We start from the raw sequence: 23,284 nt of genomic DNA, 5'->3' as shown, positions 1-23,284 counted from the left end.
CCAGCTGATAAGGGGGGAGCTATTGACATCATGGACACCGCTAACTACATCACCATAGTCAACAACCTCCTGAGCGACAATATAAACTACCAGATACTCCGAATAGACCGTACATCGTCTATCCAGGACATCATATCTCCCATCATCCATGAGGCTGAGGCTGATATATATATATGTATATATATATATCAGCGCCCGTGAGGCAGCCTTTCTATCCCCACCCTTCCCGCGCAATCCGGCAATATACGCCCTATCCAAAATCCATAAGGGCATTGTTCCCCCTCCTGGGCGACCTATTGTGTCTGGAATCAGCTCTATCCTGGAATCCCTATCCCAGTTTGTAGACTTTTTCATCAAGGATCAGATTCCTAAAATGACCAGTTATGTCAAGGACTCCACCAACATGCTGATCCTCCTCGACACTCTCCGATACAACCCAGAAGAAGAATGGCTAGTGACAATAGACAGAGTCCCTTTATACTCGGATTCCTCAACAAGAGACACTGGAAATGCTGAACAGTCTACTCCACTCAGGCATCGAACTGCATGGAGTACCACCGGATTTCATTCATCAACTGGCAGAAATTGCATTAACTAGAAACTACTTCCTGTTTGAAAACACTTTTTATCAACAAACTTCCGGCACTGCGATGGGGCAACCTTTGCCCCCAGTCTCGCTAACCTCTATGTCGATCTACCTCACCCCATCTACCCCAATACCAACCCATACCTCACCAGCTTGGCCTTATGGCGACGATATATAGATGACATTTTTGTGATCTTCAAAGGGACGGAACAAGAACTAGTAGCATTCCACGTTTGGTTCAATTCACTCAACCCCCATCTACAGTTCACTTTGGGCAAAGACAAGCAGAACACCCATTTCCTTGATCTAGCCATCTCGGCCGGCGATGGGAAATTGTTTTCATATGTCTACAAGAAAAGTACAGACAGAAACTCCCTCCTCTGCTACTCGAGTTACCACCCAAAAGCACTGCGAGACAACCTTCCATTCGGACAGTTCTTACGATATCGGAGGTTGTGTACCCAGATCCCAGCTTACATTACACAATCCAGGCTCCTGCAAAAGCAGCTGGCAGATAGGGGCTACCCCCAAATGATTATCAAAGACACCTACAAAAGAGCCAGGACCATCCCTAGCTCTGTCCCCCTGCAGCAAAATACTAAACAAGACAACGCCACAGGGCTCACAACAGTATTCAGCTACTCGCCCCTTCTGAACAAAATGAAAAAAGAAGTGAAGAGACTATGGCTGATCCTGACTACAGGAAATACCGACATAACCGTCCCACGGTTCGCCCTCAAAAGACGATCCAATTTAAGAGACAAAATAGTCAAAACTTTGACACAGAACACACCCATAGCAGGACCGAGCCAACGGACCCTCTGGAATACATCACCCGCTACAGGCCATGCCCCCTGTGGCAACTGCTCAATGTGTGGCCAGACAGCAAGAACCACTGAGATAGATATAGGATGGCAGACTACGTGGAGACAGACTACATTCACTAATTGCAACTCCAAGGGAGTCATCTACATGATCACATGCCCGTGCAATCTTAGATACATAGGCATGACGAGGAGGCCAGTCCGCACACGCATGATTGAACATCGCTCTTGCATACGCACCAACAAGCTGACGACCCCCTAGTACAACATTTTACAGCAGAAGGACACACTGCAGATACCTTCAAATGGACCATCATAGAAAGAATCACACCGCCTGCCAGAGGGGGCAACTTCAACAATATCCTCTTCAGACGTGAACAGCAATGGATCTTCAGATTGAACACATGTTCAAATGGCATCAATGAACACATCCAGTGGCACGACCTAGCCGTGCTCACTTAGGTCTTTCCAGGGCCCTCCATGCTTTTGGTGTTTATTGTTATTTTTGGCTCCCATTTGTTGGTTCCCATCAGTTTTTGGCTCACATTCTTTTGGCTCACATTCTTTTGGCTCTGCCTTTAGCTAAGTACTTTTGGCTAAGTACTTTTGGCTAAGTACCTCGATCTAAGGAACCTTCCTCTGACATTTCCCTTAACATGCCAGCCCGCCCCCCCCTCTCCACTCCCTCCCACTTTGTCCTGAGTGGCATTCCCCTGTGGGCCCCAGCAGGTGAGTTGTCCACTCGTGGACACCACCACTGAGGTGTTTCCCCTCTTTGGTCCTTTTTGCATCCCCTTCCTCTGCACTCTGAAACCCTGCACTCCTCCCCCCCTCCCTTTCAAGCTGAGCATTTCTTTCAATTCTTTTCCAATACTTTGTCCCCCTTTGGGGGCCCTCCTGAGGCTGTACACCGGCACCTCCATCTGACAGCCTGACACAGTTTCCAGGCTTGTCTACAGCATCAGCTGTTCCTGACGCGCTCTCTCGTTGTTTCGAGAGGCGGTTGGGCACGACAAGCAGCCCACTGCACAACCACTCACCATGGGCGTTGCCTTGTCGGCCGCCCACGTCATTTCGACGCGAGCAACGCAGCCGTTGCTTTCTTGTTTCTTTAGGCGATCAGGCACTTTTTCTGATTGTACGCATTTTGGAGCAGTACAACACTCACAAGCTCCTGGATACTTCGTAGGTGCTCCTACAAGCCGCTTCCATCAGGTATGGACCAGGACTATTGCTGCCTTTAGCTGTTTTGCTCCCCAGCCTTTCAACCTTTCCTTAAGACACGTTCTTGTGTTTATATTCATTTTTAGCAGTGTTGCCTGCCAGCACCAGACCAGAGTACCTCCTCCACCATTTGTAAAGGTATAGAGGTAATTGTATTCAATACCTTCCCACCCTCAGCATGTTTTCACAAGGGAGTGGGGACCCAGCACCTCCCCTTATTTCCAGTCCATCCCACCCCCACCTCTACCTCTACCCCTGATGATGAGTTAGTTTGCACCGGTGATGAGGCACCCACAATCTTCCCTGTATTCTTATGACCATTAGCTTTGGTGAATAAATCTTTCTCACTCTTTGAGTGGATAGACTTCCCTCTTCCCCTAAGGCCAGTCCCTTGAGCCTACGCCCCCCTAATTAGTTCTTGTTTCTCCATGCCCCCCCCTTCTGTGCCCCTGCAGGAGACGCCCGATCCAGTTCAGCCACTCTGAACTTTGATTTGGTCCCAACATGGAATCACGGTCCTGACGAAGATGGCTTCATCCACACATGCCATTGAAACGGGTCGACCCCAGAGGTCATGAGGGCTCTCATGACCCATAACAAATATCCCCAATAAGAGGAGAAGGATATTGCTCTCACGCACACTTATGGTGAAAGTGTGTAATTGTTTAAGAGCCTCTTTTACAACTCAAGGCCCCATGGCCCTTTTACTTTTACCTGTTCTCAGGCTTTTCCAACTTTTGAACTGCTAGCAGTGCTTCCTCATGCGACCTATGGGCAAATATTAAAGATTGACACAGGAGAAGGAATACATACAGTTGACCTGCTCCCAGGGCTTCCCAATTACATCCAGCTAGCTACAGAATCTAATCCACAGTTCTGGACATTGTTGAACAAAATAACGAAATTGGAACTGCCTACAATATTGAAGATTGTCTACAAGATTGAAGATTGAATAATAAAAAATCTTAGCTCTTTGTGTGTTTGGTGGTGCTTTGATTGAACACGTAGGTCACCAGTATAGAGGACTAGGGCTAGCCCTCCCCTCCATTTCTGTTAGACAGGCGTCAGCACACACGCTACCTAGGGACAGGCACTCCCGCTAAGGACAGGGTGTTTTTCCTTAGGGACAGGTACGTTGAGTTGGGTGATCCTCCCCGGCCCAACACCCCCAAAAAAAAAACAACCCCCCTCCACTCCGTTTGATTGTTCTAGACAACTGTTCTTTCATTCACAGAACCATTTGAGTCACCTTTTCCTACGAAACCGTTGTTTTTGTGATACCACGTTCATCCCGTTAACGGTTAAAAGAATTTCAACGGCTTGTCCGTGTTGTTTTGTTTTTACACTAGCCTACCCTGTTTGTTGTTATAGGTGCAGGGGGTTATTCAGGGGAGGCTTTACACGTTGATTTGTTATTATGGTCCCAATAAAGACAGAACAGAATCTTTGGATTGGGTGAAGAGGCAATTGGCAGGTCTTTCTGAAGGGGAAATTGTGTGGGCTGGGCATTTCAACTCGGTTTTGGACCCAGCCTGGGATCGGGTGGGTAACACGTCGCGCTCGTATAGCAAGAGCTCTGCTAGAAATTAAGGCATGCTCACAGTGTGGGGTATGGAGGACATCTGGAGGGTGAGAAATCCAGGGGTGAACCAATACACACATTACTCTGCACCGCAAGGCTCAGCTGCACGGTTAGACTACTTCCTGGTGTCTAGGGCGATTGTGGGCCGGTCTGGGGCGGTGGACATTTTGGCCCGCACTCTTTCGGATCATGCACCCGTTCTGTTGTCTATGCGGTTGGGGGACCGGGAGGGGTCTAGGCCACCATAGAGATTTAAGGGTGATGAGCACATGGACACGATTTTCAAGGAGGAATTGGCGAGGGCTATAGATGGGTATTTTGAGGTTCATGATGGATCAGTAGCTTCGGCTGGTATCCTATGGGAAGGGTTTAAATGCGTGATAAGGGGGGAGTGCATAGCTAAAGAGTTGGGGATCTTAAAGATGATACAGAGGGATTTGGCTCCTGTGGAGGAGGAGTTGCATGTCTTGCAGGAAGAGGCTCCCACCCCATCAAAAACCCAACAAGGGCATATCATGCAGAAACTGCAGGAGTTTCATGCGCTTGCCCAGCGGGAGGTGAATTACATGTGGGATAAAATGGCTCCCAGGAAGTATGGTGAGGGCCAAGCCCCAGGACGGTCACTCGCTAGAGCTACTAGGATGGGTGGCCAGGAGACCAGGGTGGCAGTGATTACAGATGAGCGGGGGGTAGATCACTTTGATGACGAGAGGATAGTTCATGAGGTTCAGGAATTTTATAGGCATTTGTACTCATCCCAGCGGCAGGCTGACAGAGGCCTTTCTTGACCAGGTGGGGCTGTATTGGTATTCAGAGGAGCAGAGGGAGTGGTTGAACAGGTCAGTGTCACTGGAGGAGGAGGTTGGGGCCATTAAATCGTTACCGGGTGGGAAATCCCCGGGCCCAGACGGCTTCACAGCCGAATTTTACAAATGCTATGCCGACAAGGTGGCGCCTTATTTACTACGGGTATATCAGGAGGCGGTGTCGATGGGTCGACTGCCTGACTCTCTTAGGGAGGCAGTGGTGGTTGTATTATTAAAGCCAGGGAAGGCTGGGGGTGATTGCTCCTCGTATCGGCGGATATCTCTTATTAATCTTGATAAACAGATTCTGGCCAAAATTCTAGCGGCAAGGTTGGCACCGTTGATGCCAATTATGGTGATGGCAGACCAAGCGGGATTCATACCTGGTCGGTCGACCTCATTAGGGCTGAGAAGGATGTTTGGTTTGATGGCGGCGCTTCGGAGAGATGACCCCGTGGTGGCAGTCCTACTAGATGCCACCAAGGCATTCAATTCTATTGAATGGCTGTTTTTATTTACAGTCCTTCGCAGGATGGGTTTGGGCGGGTCCTTCATCTCCTTGGTGCATTATTATATACAAATCCGGTGGCCAGGGTGAGGGTGAACGGGCAGGTCACCAGGTTGATATCGCTTGAGCGGGGGACGCGCCGGGGATGTCCACTATCGCCCTTGCTATTCGCCCTGGCGATAGAACCTTGGGCTGAGAGGGTTAGGGAGCTGCATTTACATCAAGGGGTCCAGTTGCATACTCATAAAGTAGTGATCTCGTATGCGGATGATATGGTCCTGTTTATCCGCCGCCCCGAGGTTAACCTAGATCCGATTATGTTGGATATTCAACAATTTGGAGAAATCGCAGGGCTTAAGATAAATACCAGTAAGTCAGTTATATTTGTTAGGGAGACTTTTCTCTTTAGGCTGAATTTCCTAACCTAGTGAGTCCCCCAGCAGCTTTGCTGGATTTCTGGAGTTTGTTTTTTTCTCCTGTCAAGAGTGAGACTCTTTTTTTTCTCCCACTCTTGGACATGATTTATGGTGTTCCTTTGACTGTTAATGTGTTTTATGGGCTATGGGGTCCTTTACTCCATAGGGTCTCATGTGTTTTTACTATGTGTGTTACACAGCACCCTCTGTGCAGTGACACAGGGGTGTCATAGTGACACCCCACCATAGATTCCATACCCTGGGACTGACTACTGTCTCCCAGGGCATGTAAAGTCACCATTGGCTTTACTAGTCCCAAATTATTAACAGAAACCAGTACAAACCATCATATTGTGGACGTACTGGTCGGGGCAATTCGATTGCCCCGGGGTCTGTTAGTCGAGGGGGCACGTCTCCTGAGATCGAAGGAGAGTTCTATTGCTCGTGCCTCAAGGAGAGGAAAGGTTTTCACAAGTTCATTGGGACACCAGAATAATGTATGCTACTCACATTATCCATGTTCATAACAAAACAATGCCTTCTTAGTATTCTACTATTGGCAATGATCTATCAATTTCAAACACAGCTGAACATACAGTAACATTGAGATGGTGCTATCCTAGTATTGGTAATCCACACACAGGCATCCCAGTAGCAGACAAAATCCACCTTTGGTTCGACACTGGAATAAACAATGCAGTATCTAGCTTATGTGAAAGTGGACTACAATACCAGATTATGGCACAGTACTCTGTTCTCTCTTCTGTTCTCTCTCTCTATATATATATATATATATATATATATATATATACATATACATATACACACACACACACACACACAGGTTTAGAGAAGTGAAGACTTGCTAGTTAGGGATAATTGAGAAGGGGAGAAATTAAAATAAGCATAGGCATACCTTCCTACTGTCTTCCAGGAGCCAATCAATTCTCTGGTGGTAAAGTTCCATGGCCCTAAGAAACCAAAATATGGATTTAGAGGCTTTTTCATGTGGATGATGTACAGCTTTGCTTGTCCACAAGGAACATTCCCTATGATCTGATAAACACACACAAAACACAAATGTACACGTTGGGCATGCTTCAACTGAGGATTGTTGACTACATTTCAATAACCATGAGCAGAATCTCACAATAATATCACGTCATACTACAGACGTGACAAACAGAGCAGACTCTGCAGCCAGTGTAACAAAGAATGCAGACTCAAAGCTGTGTAGTTCAGAAGAAGAGCGGAAACGCAGAGAGGAATTGGCCTCTGCTACCAGTGTACAAACTCACAGATAAACGACCATATAGGCCAGAGGAATGGGAGTTAAGTACAGAGATGTCAGGTTCTGCAAGCAGTGTACATAGAGACACAAATATGTACATCAGCAGAACAGGGGATCAGAATAGAGAGCACATAGATACATACAAAGTGAGAGTCCCATTTTCCAAGTACCTAGAAAATCCAGTTATGTTTCAGACTTTAATGTCCAGTGGCCACCCCACTTGCAGCCTCATATCAAGCCTCGATTATCTCAAATGTTGTGCCCCCAGCCGTATCCTTTTCTTATCTTAGAGTTTGCTACATGACATTTTTAACAAATGGGGAGCTCCTGAATGGTGTAGATGTTTGGGGGAAAATCTATATTATATAATGGTACCTGGTACAGTCTTGATCAACCAGGTGATATCAAAATTATAAAAAGAACAAAGATCAAGACTTCAAGTGATAGACAGAACTGATTATAATCAAACCTCTCAAATAACAAGAGTACATTACTTTTATTTCCAATATTGGTTTCCACCAGTAGACAATGGGCCTCATTACGAGTTTGGAGTTTGCCTCCAAACCGGGCTCAATTACCGGGTTCCTGCAATGGGGATTTACCGGGTCATTCCGACAAAGGTGGACCCGGTAATTCCTCCTTGCAGGAACCATTCCCTATTCCCATTTGAGCCCCCATAGGGCTCAATGGGAATGGGGAGGGAGGTAATAACGGGCACATTACAAGTGGCACATTATTACCTCCCTCTTCCCCTCGCGGGACCTGGAAAAGAAGTCTGGTTTTAGTCGAGGTAGGTAATTTTAGCTTTTTTCCTTCACACTGTATTTTTTTGGCCCTAAACTATGTAACCTTTACACAAATATTCCTCCTGTCTTGGTAAAGTAACCAAAGAAAGATGATCATGCCCTAGGCATTGCTTTTCCTTCAAACATATTAAAAAAAGCCTTACAAAAAGAACCAAAATTAAAACCTCAAGTGATAGACAGAACTGATTATACTCGGATTATAATCATACATCTCAAATATTAAGAGTACTTTTTTTTATTTCCAATACTGTTTTCCACCAGTAGACATGTACACATTTAAAAAGACATTTTCATGCCACTAACATCACTCATTTCATTTATACGAGTACATGCATACCAATCAGGTCATGCATAACCATTCATAACCACACTCAATAGCAACCAATGTCAAACAATATATACAGGCCCTTCTAAAAAATAAGGCATACACACTAACAATATATTTTTTAAAATTATTATTTTTTAATTAAAATGTTATAGTTTATACATAAACTTTTCATTTGGATTGCATAAGACGTTTCTCATTGTTTACATATTACAGAATACAGGATGAAACAAAGAAAAAAAAATAATCAAGAAAGGTCACTTTAAATAACTTAAGTAAGCTCCAACATTTTGGCTCGAAATTGTGCTACTGTGTATATCAGTTTGTTAGTTATTTTGTCCTTTGAGGAGTTTTAGCCATCTGGTGTGGCCTTGTTCTTGTTGTTGGGAGATCTTAAATAGGTCTCCAAAAAGGTTTCTCTTGTCGGCTAGCGCAGGGCATATCATAATTAGATGGTTAAGAGACTCGGGTATATCTTTGTTCTTGCAAAAACAACAGAAATGTTCCTCTTTCGGTAAATGTCGAATTTGAGATAGTCTTTGTCTGGTAGGTAGGATATTTAATCGCATTTTCATGAAAATTGTGTGTATATTTGGGTCCAGAAAAGGTTCCAAGTAATGTGGAAGTTCATGCAATGCTCACATGTCAATTGGGCATTGTAGGTTCATTGAGTAGCATGCCTTCTCTGCTATTGTTTTGGACCAACCATTGCACTGCAGCTTGATCTTTGCACGCTGTGGGCGATTTATCAGAATTTCATCCATAATATCTTCATTTGCCATTTGGCTGAACAATTCAGTCTTCCATGTTTTCAAGATGGTATTATTCATTGCATGTGGAGTTATTTTAAGGATTTGCATCACTGGAATAGGATCATTTATGACCTTACGCAGAAGATCAAACTGCTTCGAGTGAACTATTTAGGCTAGTGGTTGTAAGGCTACCTCAAACCGGATTCTAGTCATAGGGTAATTCCTTGGCAGCTGTAAAATTTTCTGCCAGAATAATGCTTCTAGCTTTTGCCAATTTATTTTGGTAGCAGTGATCATAGCGTCGCTCCCATAAGTAATAATGGGAATTATCTTCTGATGGTAAAACGCTATGATTGGTTTCGCAGAAAATTTTCCGTAACGCCTATGTAGCATCACACCTTGGCGTGCCAGCATTTGGATTTTACCTTATAACAATATAATTTACTTAGTACAAAGCACCCAATTATTTTCTAACAGTGTGTCTATTTCTTAACAACATATATTCGTTGACATGTGTTTCAGCTGGAATATATGAGCCTTCACTGCAGCCCTTTGATGCTCCGGCCTTCTTCAGGACACAAGTTGGTCACGTAATACTCCTTACATCATTTTGCACTCGTAGCGGTCTACAAGAAAACCATATGTTTTACATTACAATACATGTTCTGTCTATACTTTTTTTTTACTCTATTATTTTTAGAACATTCAATTACAAACAAATAACACAACATACAGTCTAGCACTTCGTGCTGGGGGTTTATCGCATCGTTATTGTTCTGGCGCATTGTCCTGGCCATCTGTGGACAGATCATTGGTTAGTTTCCCACAGCTGTATAGTGTTCCCACTGGACCAACAGTACCCGGTAAGTTCCTTTTCGGCTAGTCTGGTGCTTTAGTAAGGGCGCTCTTCTTGCTCTTCTGCATCCCCGTCCACGCTTCTTGTCCCACTGGGGTCATCTGTGTCATTTCCTTCCCTAGGATCAAACAGTTCCTGTATCAATGAATTCCATGCTAGTTTCTTGTCACTGCTCTCATTCATCCCTCTTTGCAACGCTCTGGTCCATCTCTTCAGGTTGGCCCATCATGCCTCTATGTTCTGGTCGGTGTTCGATTTCCACACCATTGCAATCCGACGCTTTGCCAAATGCAAATCAAATCCTTTATTTTGGCTATATGTGTTCACCGCTTGCCACCTCTTGGAAACAGTCCCAGCAGATACGATTCCGGCGACCACACCTACATGTGGATTCCACCCCTTGTCGCTCTTTCCTTAATGTTGTCCCAGAACTTGATTACTGGGCAGGTCCAGAACATGTGGAGCATGTCTGCATTTTCTGTTGCGCATCAAGGGCAGCTTTGGGTTTCCTTGCTCCTCAATCTAGACATTCTTCTGAGGGTAAGGTATGCCCTGTGCGTTACATAAAGCGGTCTCTGCCTGAATCTCGCGTTTCTGGAGATCTTCTTTGTATATCTTAGGACCCTCATCCACTCGTGGTCAGTAAAGATGTTATGGAGTTCCGCCTCCCACTTTGCTTGTGCTTGCATTTCCCTTAAGTTATTGTTTTTCAGAAGCTGTTGGTAAAGCCTGGACACCCTGTCCGTACCATGCATCTAGTTCCCCTGTGTGTCAGCGTTCTCGGATAAATCTGGCCATTCTCATGCAAATGTTTTGCCCCCAGTTATTTCAGCCGTGGGCAAATCACTTGGATTCCTTCCATAGGGTCAGCCCTAGTCTGACCAGGGTGGGGAGGGTTTTGGTCCAAGACTTCTCCATCCATATTATGTCTTGCAGAAATCAGTGTCGCAGTGCCGGCTGGAAAAATAGCGAGTCTATGGATGTGTCATCCCCCAGCCACCAAACCACAAATTGCAGCTGTCCTGCTAAGTAGTAGCCTTTCAAAATCTGGCAACTTGACTCCCCATGAGTCAGTCTCTTTGTAAAGTGTTCAGGGCTAACCTGTTTCTCCCTCCACCCCATTGGAATCTCCTTACTATTGTGTTTAGTTGTTTAAAGAATGTCCCAGGTATGTTATGCGGTATGTTTGTGCCCCTGTATATTCTCCAAGCCTCCGAAATGTGTCTTCCCATCTTTACTCTTGCCCTGGGGTCCTTATACAGTAACTTGATCCACCTGAGGAAGCCCTCCCCTATTCCGAAGTGGGCTCAACAGCCAGCTCCAATTCACAGTTCAGGGCTTTGATAGCGTCCAAGGACGCTATTGCGCATTCCCCCAGTCTGTCATTAGTCTGGTCCACCACATGGTGCAGCCTTCGCAAGTTCCAGGTGGTATTGCGCCCGGGGACGTAACCTGTTTGGTCTGGGTGCACCAGCGTGGGTATGACCCGTTTGAGCCTGCCTGCCAGGACCGCTGTTGGGATTTTGCAATCCTGGTTAATCATAGAAATTGGCCTGAATGAGTTACAGTCTAGAGGCGAGTTCCCTGGCTTCAGGATAGGTATTACCAGTGATTCTACCATACTATCTGGTAATTGGCCCCTCTCATACACTTCTTCATATACCTCCAATAATTTAGGTGCTAGAGTGCGTTTGTACTTTTTATACAATTCTCCGGGTAACCTGTCGAGACCCGGGGTCTTGGCTGTTTGGAGACTATTTATTACTGCTTCCAGTTTGTTAGGGAGAATTCTCTCTTTAGGCTGAATTTCCTAACCTAGCGAGTCCCCCAGCAGTATGTTTTTTTTCCCCTGCCAAGAGTGAGACTCTTTCTCCCACTCTTGGACATGATTTATGGTGTTCCTTTGACTGTTAATGTGTTTTATGGGCTATGGGGTCCTTTACTCCATAGGGCCTCATGTGTTTTTACTATGTGTGTTACACAGCACCCTCCGTGCAATGACATAGGGGTGTCGTAGTGACACTCCACCATAGACTCCATACCCTGGGACTGACTACTGTCTCCCAGGGCATGTAAAGTCACCATTGGCTTTATTAGTCCCAAATTATTAACAGAAACCGGTATAAACCATCATATTGTGGCCGTACTGGTCGAGGCCATTCGATTGCCCCGGGGTCTGTTAGTCGAGGGGCCACGTCTCCGTCCCCCCGATCGAGTTTTTGCTGGTGGCAGTGGATACTACTTTTTATAGTCGACCGCGAATATATCCCTATGGGATTTTCCCATTGTTCGAGGCTACCAACTTTAATTATTTAATTCTCATAGCCTCGAACATACCGACGGTTTATTTAATTAATATTAATTCGCCGGTTGGTAATTTTTGCCAGGACTCGATTCTAAAATGGCGTTTGTGTTCTCTTCTGTGACTCCAAACCAAGTCGAGCCCTTTGTTCCACTTTTCGGCGGGCTTCTCCACAGAAGCCTCCAAAAGTGGTGCCACTCTGTCTGGGTACCACAGGGGGTGTGGGAGGGGGTTTAGGCACCCTGGACTGAGTTACCTTGGTAACTCAAGTCGCACTCTTGTGTGATTGGCCCAAGTGGTGAGCTGGCCGGCTCACCACTTAGCATGTTTGATTGACAGCTAGGCTGAGTGAATGGGGGTGTGCTGCATAAAAGCAGGGCTTTGGGGACTGGAACTTCAGAAGGCGCCACAGGACCTGAGAATCCGACGAGGGAGAAGCTGAGCCGACCTACCACGACGACACCACCGGTGCAGCCCTGCGGAACCGACTCACCACTTCCCGACGACAGAGAAGATCTCCCGGCTGGAGAGGCTTCTTCCCCTGACTGGTGGGCACAACCAGTTTACCTTCTTTTCCTCGCATCCCAGGACGTCTTGTGGTCGAATTGCTCGTGCCAAGCACCCCGGCAACCGGATAGCCACTTACCACTGGACCGCGAATAAAAGGACCGCTCCTTTTACCTGAACTCTGCGGCTGGTTTCTTCCCTGGCAGTGCAACGGACTCCTGTCTTCCTCCCCGACGAGATCCTCTCTTCCCCCGGATGAGGCACAGACTTGCATCCGCTGCCAGGAGCAACTGCCCCCGCTGGAGTATTCTCACCACTTTAAGGTACTGTGTCCGCCAGGCCTCCCTTTCTAAAGATTGCTACAAGGTAATAGTAATCCCTAACCTTCTGGACTGGGCTGGCCGCCTTGACCATCTAACAGGTCCCTTTCTTTGGTCCAACCCTTTCTGAACCTTTTCAAGACTTTTGTGCACTGCAACCATGTGACCTTGGACACATTTCGTTCTGATCCTCTTAAAGTGGATCCGGCCTTCTGAACTCTAACTTCACGGTTTTACTTTGCCTTCCTCTCTTGTTGTGTTCTTGTGAAAGTGTTGGGATCTGTTTCAAATTATACTCTGTTTTTCTCTCCCTTTTTAACGAATTATTAGAGTGCCATCTGCGTCAAGCGCTCACCGCTGTCTGAAAATAAGTGGGGCTTTACTTAAGACTTCTAATATTCTTTTAAGGGAGTGTATATCTTTTAGTGACCGTGTTTTTAAACTGCTTAACATTAGTGCCTGTGTGCTTTACTAGATGTGGTTTTAAATAAATAATTATATCTCTTTTACACCAAGCCCTGGTCAGCGTTTACTTGTTCTACTATGTTCTTTTGACCTATTGTGTATACTCTGTATACTGCCTAACTCTTCTTGAGGGAAGTCTGACTGCTCAGCCACAGCTACCAAGTGAATCTGTGTGGTACAGACTGCTACCAAGCGGGCTTACTGCCAAACACCTGTAGCCTTAAATCTTTTGCAGTGGTCCCAGAGGGAACTGCACAGGTTTCTGCCCAACACAGTTCCTCTGCTGTTAAGGTGGCTTCGAGTATCTGTACCTGTTCTTTGGGTTCATTTAAGGAGTTCTATTTGGGCTAGGGCTTCGGCTATGTCCGACCTATCGGCCTCCTGGTTCCGCAAATACAGTTTCTCGCAGAATTGCGAGAATACGTGGTTAATTCCCTCTTGGGTCCTCACCTCCCTCTGGTCTCATCTTTAATCGTGTTAATCAGGTTTTTCTTATTATCCTGATTAGTTAACCAGGCTAGAAGCCTGCCCGGCCTGTCGCCCTCTGCATGTCCTTTCTGTATTTATTTCCCGTAATGTAGATTCCCCAACTTTTCCCAGGCGGTATTGCACTGCAACCTCAGCGATACAAGTTTGTCTGGTTCCTCCCCTGTCATGCCCACCCATGTTTTCTCCCTTTCTATTACTTGTTCTATTTTCCCAAGTTCGGCCTGAACGCTCCCTCCGAGCCCTGCTGTCTTCCCAATCGCTGCTCCCTTACCACCACCTTAAAGGCGTCCCATACCATTGTGGATATGTCCACGCTACCTGTGTTAAGTTGGAAGTAGTCTTCTATTGTGTCCTGCAGGTGTTCTTGAAATTCCCCTTCCATCAATGCTTCCGCCCTTAGTCGCCATGTCTGAATAGAGGCCTTCCTATGTGTATATGCCCATGTCACTACTAGCGGGCGTGGTCTGAACGTGTGCGCTTGTGAATTCTCCCAGTTTTTCATTACCTGTGAAAGTGTAGTCAATACGTGTAAAAGTTCCATGTGGGGCGCTGTAATGTGAGTACCCTCTGTTTTCTGCGTGTAGTCTTCTCCAGACATCTTCTAGTTTCAGCTGGCTGAGAATCCTCTGCAGAGCTTTAGACGGTGGCGCTGGCTTCTTAGATTTATTGTCCGACCTGTCCAGCAACGGGTTGAGTGTGCAGTTAAAGTCCCCTGCCCAGATAAGGGTCGCCTCCCTGTATGGGGCAAGACGGAGCGCATGTTTCTTGAAGAACGTAGTCGGGTCTTGGTTCGGGGCGTAGGTGTTAAATCAGACACACTTATTTTCCAATATTCCGTGCACTATCACCATTCTGCCTTCCGTGTCTTGTTCCTGTGTTATGAACTGAAATGGGACATTTCGGGCAACCCACGTCAGCACTCCTCTGGCGTAGCTGGAATATGTCGAACCAAACATTTGTCCACCCCATTTTTTAGCTATCCTAGACTACTTTTCTTTTGTCAAGTGGGTTTGTTGGAGCATTACCATTTTCACTTTTGATCTGCTGAGCCAGGCGTATACTCTCAACCTCTTAACATAGTCATTCAACCCTCAGACAGTCCAAGTGGCTGCTGTTACTTCTTATGGGCCCATTTTACCAACTTCTCCTGCTGCTCGTGCATACCCATGAGTCAGCTTGTACTCTTTTACTTGTCTTTTGGTCCTCTTAGCACCTTGTTGTACAGTTTATTATCCTTTTTGGTGTGCTGCTCCCAATTGTCTATACAGCCTGTTCTCAGCACGGGTTCTGCCAAGGTCCTTTGTCTTGAAGGTATGTCATGGAGTACCTTCTTTTCCTTGTGCTTTGATCTCTTTGCCGTTTGTGCCTTCAGAATGTCCTTTGCGTGTAAAGTGTTCTCCCCTTCTCGTGCTACTTTACAACCAACAAACATTAACTATTAACCAACCTCCAGCCACCCTCCCCCTGCTCGGGCTCTGCTGCTTCCCTAGCTCTGCTCCCGTTGCTTGGGACAGGCTCGTTGGAGCGTGATGCCTTAGAACTGGCATCTTTAACTTGTCCGATTCCATGGGGTTCCTGGTTGTGGCGTCCTTCGGGCCACCCTCAGGTTGCCTTAACTCCTATTTTGTACTTCATCTGGTCTCTGTCACATCAGTGGTGTCTTCAGTTTTATTGCTCATTTAGTACTCTCTTGATATCTTACTGAGGTGCATTCCTCTCATTGTTCTCATTTCTGATTCTCAATTGGGGGATTCCTTGTTGGTCCATCCATTCATGGGCCTCCTCCATAGTTTCAAAGAGGTATGATCTGCCATTGCACAGCTCCTTGAGTTTGGCGGGATACAATAGCATGTACCTTGGTCCGAATCGCGCTCTTTGTTTTTGCACCAGTGGCGTATATGCCGGGTAAATTGCTGAATTGGAGGCAATTCTGGTGATCACCCCTCCTTCCCTTGAGAATGTTAATATCTTCTTGCAGTCCTTAAAGTTCATGATTTTAGCAATCATGGGCGCTCCCGGACGGTGTTTCTTGGTCAGGGCTCTGTGGGCCCTTTCCACGGAAAAGCCCTGGGAGAGCACCTCGCCCCCCCCACTCCTGTAGCAGTAGGTTTTCCACGTAATTCGTGAGGTCTCTGCCTTCCTCTCACTCTGGTAGTCCGCTGATCCGCACATTGTTTCGTTGAGCTTTCCTTTCTACATCTTCTGCCCTGTGTTCGAGGGTTCGTATTCGTTTGAATGCTTGAGACATTTGAGATTGGGCAGTCGTGATGTTGGTAGTATTGTTTTGTACCTGTTACTCCGCCATGCTCACTCGATCCGCCAGGGACCGTACATCTTGCCTTAAGAGGCCCACATCGAAGATGACCGCATCCAATTTGTCCTCTAATGACCATTTCAACGCTGCTATGGCCTCGTGTATGGGGCTTTCTTCCCGCCTTCCCTCTTGTTGCTCGGGACTTGTTGTCCCTGTGCCGGCCTCTGTTGGGGTAAGCTGGTCTGTGTCGTTTTTGCAGGCAAACATGTCCATGCTGAACTGCCTGCCCTTCCTACCTTCCTTTTTGTTTGTCCGGCATCTCTCCGACATTTGCTTATAATGTGCGCGTTGCGGTTTTGTTTGACCCCCCTTGCTGGGTTTGCTTTTTGTTGTTTCTATTACTCAGGCATTGTAGGGGGTGCCACTCACGCTTCTGGGCTCTTATGTTATCTTTTGACCAGGGTTGATTGTGTTGCCTCGTTTAACAATTTGGGTTCTGGGCTCGCCCTCCTTCTGATCAGCTTGTTATCCACATCCTGTGCTGTTATTTTGTTCCCCTTTTGTCTTGCGTGTGTGCGCTCTTGGTCGGGGGCACCTGGGTGCCTTGGCAATCTCCTTTTCTGTGTGTGGCTTTGTTCTGGGCGCAACTTTCTTAATGTGTTTGTGCAGCATACAGGTTGCGGTTTAAGAAGTGTGGACTTCGCTGCTTGCTTTATACTCTATCCGCTCCCTCTAGTGGCTTACCGCTCGAGGCAAAAAGTTTGTGAGAGCGTGGGAGCCATCTCATGCTTTAAATTCATTTTCCTCGGGGTTGCGGGCCGAGTTCCTCGTTCCCCGCACCCTTCTGCACTGTTACACCAGGACGGTGGGTTGTGCCCTCCCATGTGGTTTTAAATACTATCTGGCTTATCCAATGTTTAATATAATGTTTAATTTTGGAGTCTCTGTTGGACTTCCATCGCGCTTTTACCTTATTTGTAGCTCACTTTTGTCTTGCGGTTAGCTGGAGATACTGGTTGGAGTGGGGGTGTCTATCTTCCATTCTGGTGCTTTCTGGGGTACCTTGGCAGCTGCTTGTCCCTCTTCGTTCTGCTATTGCGGTCTCTCAGTTGGATGCCACGTATTCTCACCCTTTCGCGGCCCGTTGCAGGTGTTGGTGGTACCAGCTCAACCTCTCAGGTCTTTTGGCACATCGTGGGGTGCCTCTTATCTCCTTGCCGCGTGCGCTACCCTCCCTCTTCGCCTATTTTGGGGTCTTGGGTTGACCTCTGGCCTTCTATGTGCTTACTTGCCCAGTTGGGCTAATTCAGTGGGTTGCGCCCTCCCACGTCGTTCCGTCCCTCCTAAATATTGTCCAGCAAACCCTACCTTCTCGGGGGAATGGCTGCACTATACAGGTTCTTTTTTTTTTCTCTTCCTCCCTCTTTTTCTTCCTTTATTTCCTTTTGCTTTTGTCCCTCTCACCAAAGCTGTATATTGTCCCTCTGCTCCTTGCCTTGCAAGGATGGTGTATCAGGCAGAAGGCCTTTTATTGTGCTAAATCAGTTTCTGGAGCTTTATGCTGGCTGTTGCCCCTGTTGGATAGTTGTATTCCCCGTTGATCTGAATGGTTGCTGCCTCACACATTAGAGGCCTCTGTACGAATGTGTCGGGCCCGTCTCCTCTTCTCCGGGTTTTTGCTGTGATCTGGGAATACTCGCTCGGCCGCCCGTCTCGTGTGCAGCTGTCTCGCACTGCTGCCAATGGCCACCGGTGTTGGCCCTTCGAAGTCTGGGTCCCCCTGCACTCTGGTGTAGCCGGAGGCCCTGTGCCGGCCGTTCTCTGCCATTTATGTAGGTGCACTGTTGTGGGCCGGTGATAAGTATGGCGTTCACCGATCACGGTGTTCTGTTGGTTGGAATCGGGCCCCTCGCCACATGGCGTTGTTGCCCGGTGGGGGTTTTCCTTTCCTCCCTCGTGTGAGTGGCTTGTCAGCGGTATCCGGGCCTGTCGGGGGGTGGGCCAGGGGGTGTTCCAAGCCAGGGGGTCATCCCTGTACGCCTCTCCACTTCCACAGGGTTCATACGCATGTGGCTGTACTGCTCCGGTCTCTCCCTCCTTACTCTGCCCTTTCAAACTGATTGTAGCTCCCACGTGTGCTAGCAGGAGACTGGTGCCTCCACTGTCATGCAGCGTTACACAGCAGCGCTATATCCTCAGCGTGTACTGTGATACTGGTGCTCAGGTCACCAGGCAGTCCGTATGTGTGGGTGGTCTGCTCACTATGGGCAGGGCTCTAGGATAGGGAGGCTTCCATGCGTTCTGTGCTCTGAGATCAAGACTCGGAGGCTCAGATTATGCTCTGAACTTTCCTTTACTACTCGAGCAGCAAAGTAACAAACAATTATGAAAAACCATAAAACAAAAAACTGCAATTCCCAGAAACTTGCAATTAATTTGTAGTCCGTTTTTCATAAGCCCAAAAGACCATGTGATCCATCAGTCCAATCATCCCATCTACACCTATAATCACTGCCTGAACCACAGTCCTTCCTCTTTCTTTGCTGCTCGAGCAGCCGAGATAAGTGCATTTCATTTTATTACTAATATGAGTGATATGTCAATGTTTTTTCTTGTGATAATTTAATAGGCGCGCATGCAAGGTTAGAGCACTTAGAACGCAGCGCGTTGAGGGGATTTGGCAGAGCATATCCGCACAGAGGACGCGACGGGATTTCTTATTTTGGCATCTCAGATCGCCTCGTTAGGAGGCACTGTTTAGCGGAAGTTCGTAATGGCGTGACAGGACTTTTGCGGTTCTGGCGCCATTGTGAACTTGATAAGTGAGAGAGGAGCATTTCGGAGAGCAGTTGTGAAGGAGTGTGGAAGATTTATTGAGCCGCATTCAAAGCTTGAGACTCAGGGGGGAGGGGGAAGAGAGCAAAGAGAGGCTCTGTGAAATAGACAGCAAATGCCACCTAGTGGCCAAAAAGCAGCACTACAGACTTGAAAGCCACTGCTGTCTTGCAAGTGACGGGCCCAGTCACAGGTGTAAACTAGGAGCAGACCCCCCATTAACTGCCTGACTGAGGAGGTGATACCTTGAAAGGTATTGATTATAAGTCTCTTTTTGGACAGGCACAGTCCCAAGAAAAAACTGCTATTATTGCCAGAGACTCGCCTAGCTACGACTAAAAGATAAGCAAATTGACGGGGGTAACCCAGGAAAAGTGCATATTTTATTACACGGCACGAATTAAGGAAGATGAGTGACTACTCGGAGGGCTCAGAAGGTCCTCATGTGAGCGGCCTACGTATGAGCGAAGCGATTCAGAGGCTGAATAGTGCTGAAAGACCCCATAAGGAAAGGGGCATAATACAGGACCTGGCTGCTTTGCCGCAGGGCAAGGCGCGCGGGTGAAAGGGGGAAGCAGGAAAAACACCCGCAGGGATCGTTGCTCCCAGACCCCCCCCACCCACCCGGGTTCATCACGCAGATCCAGAACGGAAAAGAGAAAGGCGAGGTCTTGTGAGAGACATAACATAAGTCCAAGTGAATCTGATGATGAATACCGTAGAAGCAGTTCGAAGTTGGACGCAGACAGAGAGTCAGACCTCCCCAGATTATGAGTGGAAGCCCAAGAGCAAGAAAGGCAGGAGGGAAGACGTGGACCCACATAAAGATGAATTTGACCCAGACGAGTTGGTACATCCGGGGTCTAATGAGTGGGATTCCCCCAAAAGAATTGCAGAATATATAAGGAAAAGATTGAGAACACCCTTGAGTAGGCAAGCAAGAAGCAAATTAAGAGCTGAATGCCTGAGGCCGAGGGTACCGGACAGGGTGGCTGAAACCCGAGAGGTTGATGAGGATAATCCCGTTCCTGGGGAGATATGACAGGGACATGAAGAGAGGAAACAAACTGTTAGACATGTTGGGGCCCATTACTAGAATCTCACAGTTTGCTGAGGAAGCCAAAACATAGAAAGAGCCCATAGATCGGGAGGTAGTGACTGGATGGGCGCAGAGAACCCTATGCCTGTTGGGGAATGCCAACACGGCGTTGGCCACCGAAAGGAGGAGGTCCATTTTAACCCCTACAGTGCCAAGGACAAGATATCTCGTCCTTGGAAGTGCATGCACAGCGCCAGGACGAGATAGCTCGTCCTTTTTGGCACCTTGTTGTGTGTGATCACGCAAAGCAGGGATCACACAAAACAGTCATCCAACCCCCGGGCTATGTGAGGGGAAGGTCCCCCCTCACTGCCAGGGGGCTGGATTACCTTCAGTTTCACGTCGGCGTGCGTAAAGCACGTCGGCGTGAAACTGAAAGTAATTTTCACCGCAGCAGCCATTTCAGGCTGCTGCAGTGAAAATATAAGGCGAGTCTTCACTTTCCTCCCCCTCGATCTCCGGCTGTATTTCAAGCCGGAGATCAAGGTGGGTATCGTTGGAAAGGGGAGACTCTCCCCTTTCTAATGACACCCTTTGTGATAGCATTGCTGCCCGCGGATTGGGCGCAGGGCGCTCAATGTGCGGGCAGCAATGCCCACTAGACACCAGGGAAACGTTTGTGACGTGGGGGGGACAGGCCCCCCCAGTGGGTGGGGCAGTAAGGTTTGGGCACCCAGGGGCCAGATTGGCACACCAATGTGCCCCTCTGCGCCAAGGCAAGTTTCGTAAACAAAGAAAAAAATGGAAAATGGTGGAACGCATTTTAGGGGGGGATGTGGGGCACCCCAAAGGGACGGGGAATTTTCTAATGGGAAGGGGTAGTGAGCCCGTCTCACCCACCCGCAATGGAGTGTGTGCCATGTCATGCAGCCCTCCCTGGGACCAGATATCTGCTCCTAGGAACGGACCCCTGAGCCCAGGGAGGAGTGCAGGACAGCCCCCCCCTTATCTGCCCCTGGGGAGGGCTACATGAGATGGGCCGCCCCTCCAAATTGGCCATGTGTGGATTCCCACGGGTGTCCTCTTTTGGGAAAAGCATGGGGTTCCCTGTTTTACTTGCTGGCTTCGACACCCTAGGCCTAAATCTGTAGGTTGCCCACATGAACAAAAGGGGCAGTGGCGAAAGGCTTGGGGTTCCCAGTGGGTTCCCCTTTTCCTTTTGCGCCCCCTGTAGGTGCACCCACACATGTGAGGTACCGTTTTCATCGGGATGCGGGAAGGTAGGCCATGTGTTGTTGGCGGTGTGTTTCGGTGGGTGGCCAGAGCGAAATGTCTGAGAATTGTCTTCATTTCCAGCCAATTTCAGAGACATTTCCCTGTGTCCACTCACCGAAACAGATGTCATACCTTCTCGCGTTCCCACAGGTGTCCCGGCGAAAAAGGTACCTCACATGTGTGAAATGCATGGGGTTCCCCGTTTTCCTTGGTGGCTTCGACACCCGAGGCCCATATCTGTATGTTGTGCCCGTCTGGACAAAGTGTCAAATTCAGGTGTCCAAACAGACTTGGGGTTACCTGTGTTTTAGGCTTTCCCCTTGGCGCCCAGGTAGGTGCAACCACACATGTGAGGTACCGTTTTCATCGGGATACCTGTGGGAACGCAGGAAGGTATAACATTTGTTGTGTTTGTGTGGTTTTCATAACGTTTTGACCCATTTGCTGGTGCCCTTTGTCACACAACTCTTTCATTTCCCAAATGTGGCCTACATTTAGTCGCTGCTTTAGGCAACATACACTTTTGTAACCTGCACAAGTCACCTACCCTTGAAAAGGTCTGCCTGTGCTCTTTCAGAAAATGGATGCTTGCCATTCCTCACAACATTGGTTTTCCCGATTTACACATGCTAAGCGCGTCTGTTCAGGCCGTGAGCATAAACCTCCTGTGTACCATGGCTCAGTGTTTGGCTTGTGGCATTGCTTGTTTTGTAAAACACTACAAAAAATGTGTGCTTTCCCAACTGCAAGAGTCGGGGGAATGTACCGGAGCATTTCTTTTCTCAAAATTCATAAAAGCCATTGCCGTACCAAGCCAACCATGTCCAACACATACCTTTTTTTTTTTTTTCGGTCAATGTCCCGTTTTTCCCCCTAATCTATGGCATTTTCCCCTACCTAGTTGTTGCCTGATGTTAGGCAGAAACCTGTGCAGTTCCCTTAGGGACGACTGCAAAATGTTTAAGACTACAGGAGTTAGCAATAAACCCAATTGGTAGCAGTCTGCATCACCAAGATTTACCTTGTAGCTGTGGCTGAGCAGTCAGCCCTCTCTCAAGAAGAGTTAGGCAGTATATAGAGTATACACAATAGGGCTAAAAATACAGTAGCACAAGCAATCACTGACCAGAGCTTTGGTATAAAGGTATATCATTATTTATTTAAAAACACACTTGTAAAAATACACTGGCACTAATATGTCAAGCAAGTTCAAACACAGTCACTATAAGTATATACACCTCCCTAGTAAATTATTCGACAAGTCTAGATTAAGATTCCACTTATTTAGCAAAACAGAGGTGAGCGCGTAACCGTAGATGGCACTCCAATAATTTGTTTAAAAAGGGAGAGAAAAGGCAGAATAGGAAAAACACACAGTACCAACACTTTTAAGAAACCACAGCCAGTCAAGAAAGGCAGGATCTACCGTAGAGCAAAATGTTCATAGGCCAGGCCCACTCTTGGAGAGCAAGGCGGAATGTGCCCATTATCACACAGTGGAAATGCACTCAAAGTCTTTGCAGCAAAGTCAAAAGAGGTTGGATCAAGTCAGAAAGGTAATGTTAGCAGGTCCGAGGTCACCCCAGGATAGAGAGTGAAGGATTTACGGGACACCTTGGACAGTCTGTTGCAAGGGAGACCAGGCGGGGCACAGTACCTGAAATGGTGAGAAAGCTCCAGTGGGGGCAGTTGTTACTGGCAGCGGGTGCAAGTCGGGGCTTCGTTCACGGGAAGAGATCTCGACGTGGAGGAAAGCTGGAGGTCGTTGTACTGCCAGGGAAGAAACCAGCCGCAGAGTTTCCCGGTTAAAAAGGTACTACCC

At 47.5% G+C, this 23,284-nt stretch overlaps 1 protein-coding gene across 1 annotated transcript in view; it reads right to left on the bottom strand.

Moving 5' to 3' along the window:
* The window catches only part of VWA3A (von Willebrand factor A domain containing 3A), a 2,090,411-nt gene that overhangs the window by 1,856,602 nt on the left and 210,525 nt on the right, over positions 1-23,284 (bottom strand). The window contains exon 6 of the mRNA XM_069645605.1: positions 6,863-6,917. Coding sequence (XP_069501706.1) covers positions 6,863-6,917 — 55 coding nt within the window. The remainder of the gene's footprint in view (positions 1-6,862; positions 6,918-23,284) is intronic.

This window comes from Ambystoma mexicanum, chromosome 2p (genome assembly GCF_040938575.1).
Source record: "Ambystoma mexicanum isolate Mex_15411 chromosome 2p, UKY_AmexF1_1, whole genome shotgun sequence".
Taxonomy (NCBI): Eukaryota; Metazoa; Chordata; class Amphibia; order Caudata; family Ambystomatidae; genus Ambystoma; species Ambystoma mexicanum.
The sequence above is the reverse complement of the archived record's forward strand: the minus strand, read 5'-3'. Positions and strand labels throughout refer to the sequence as shown.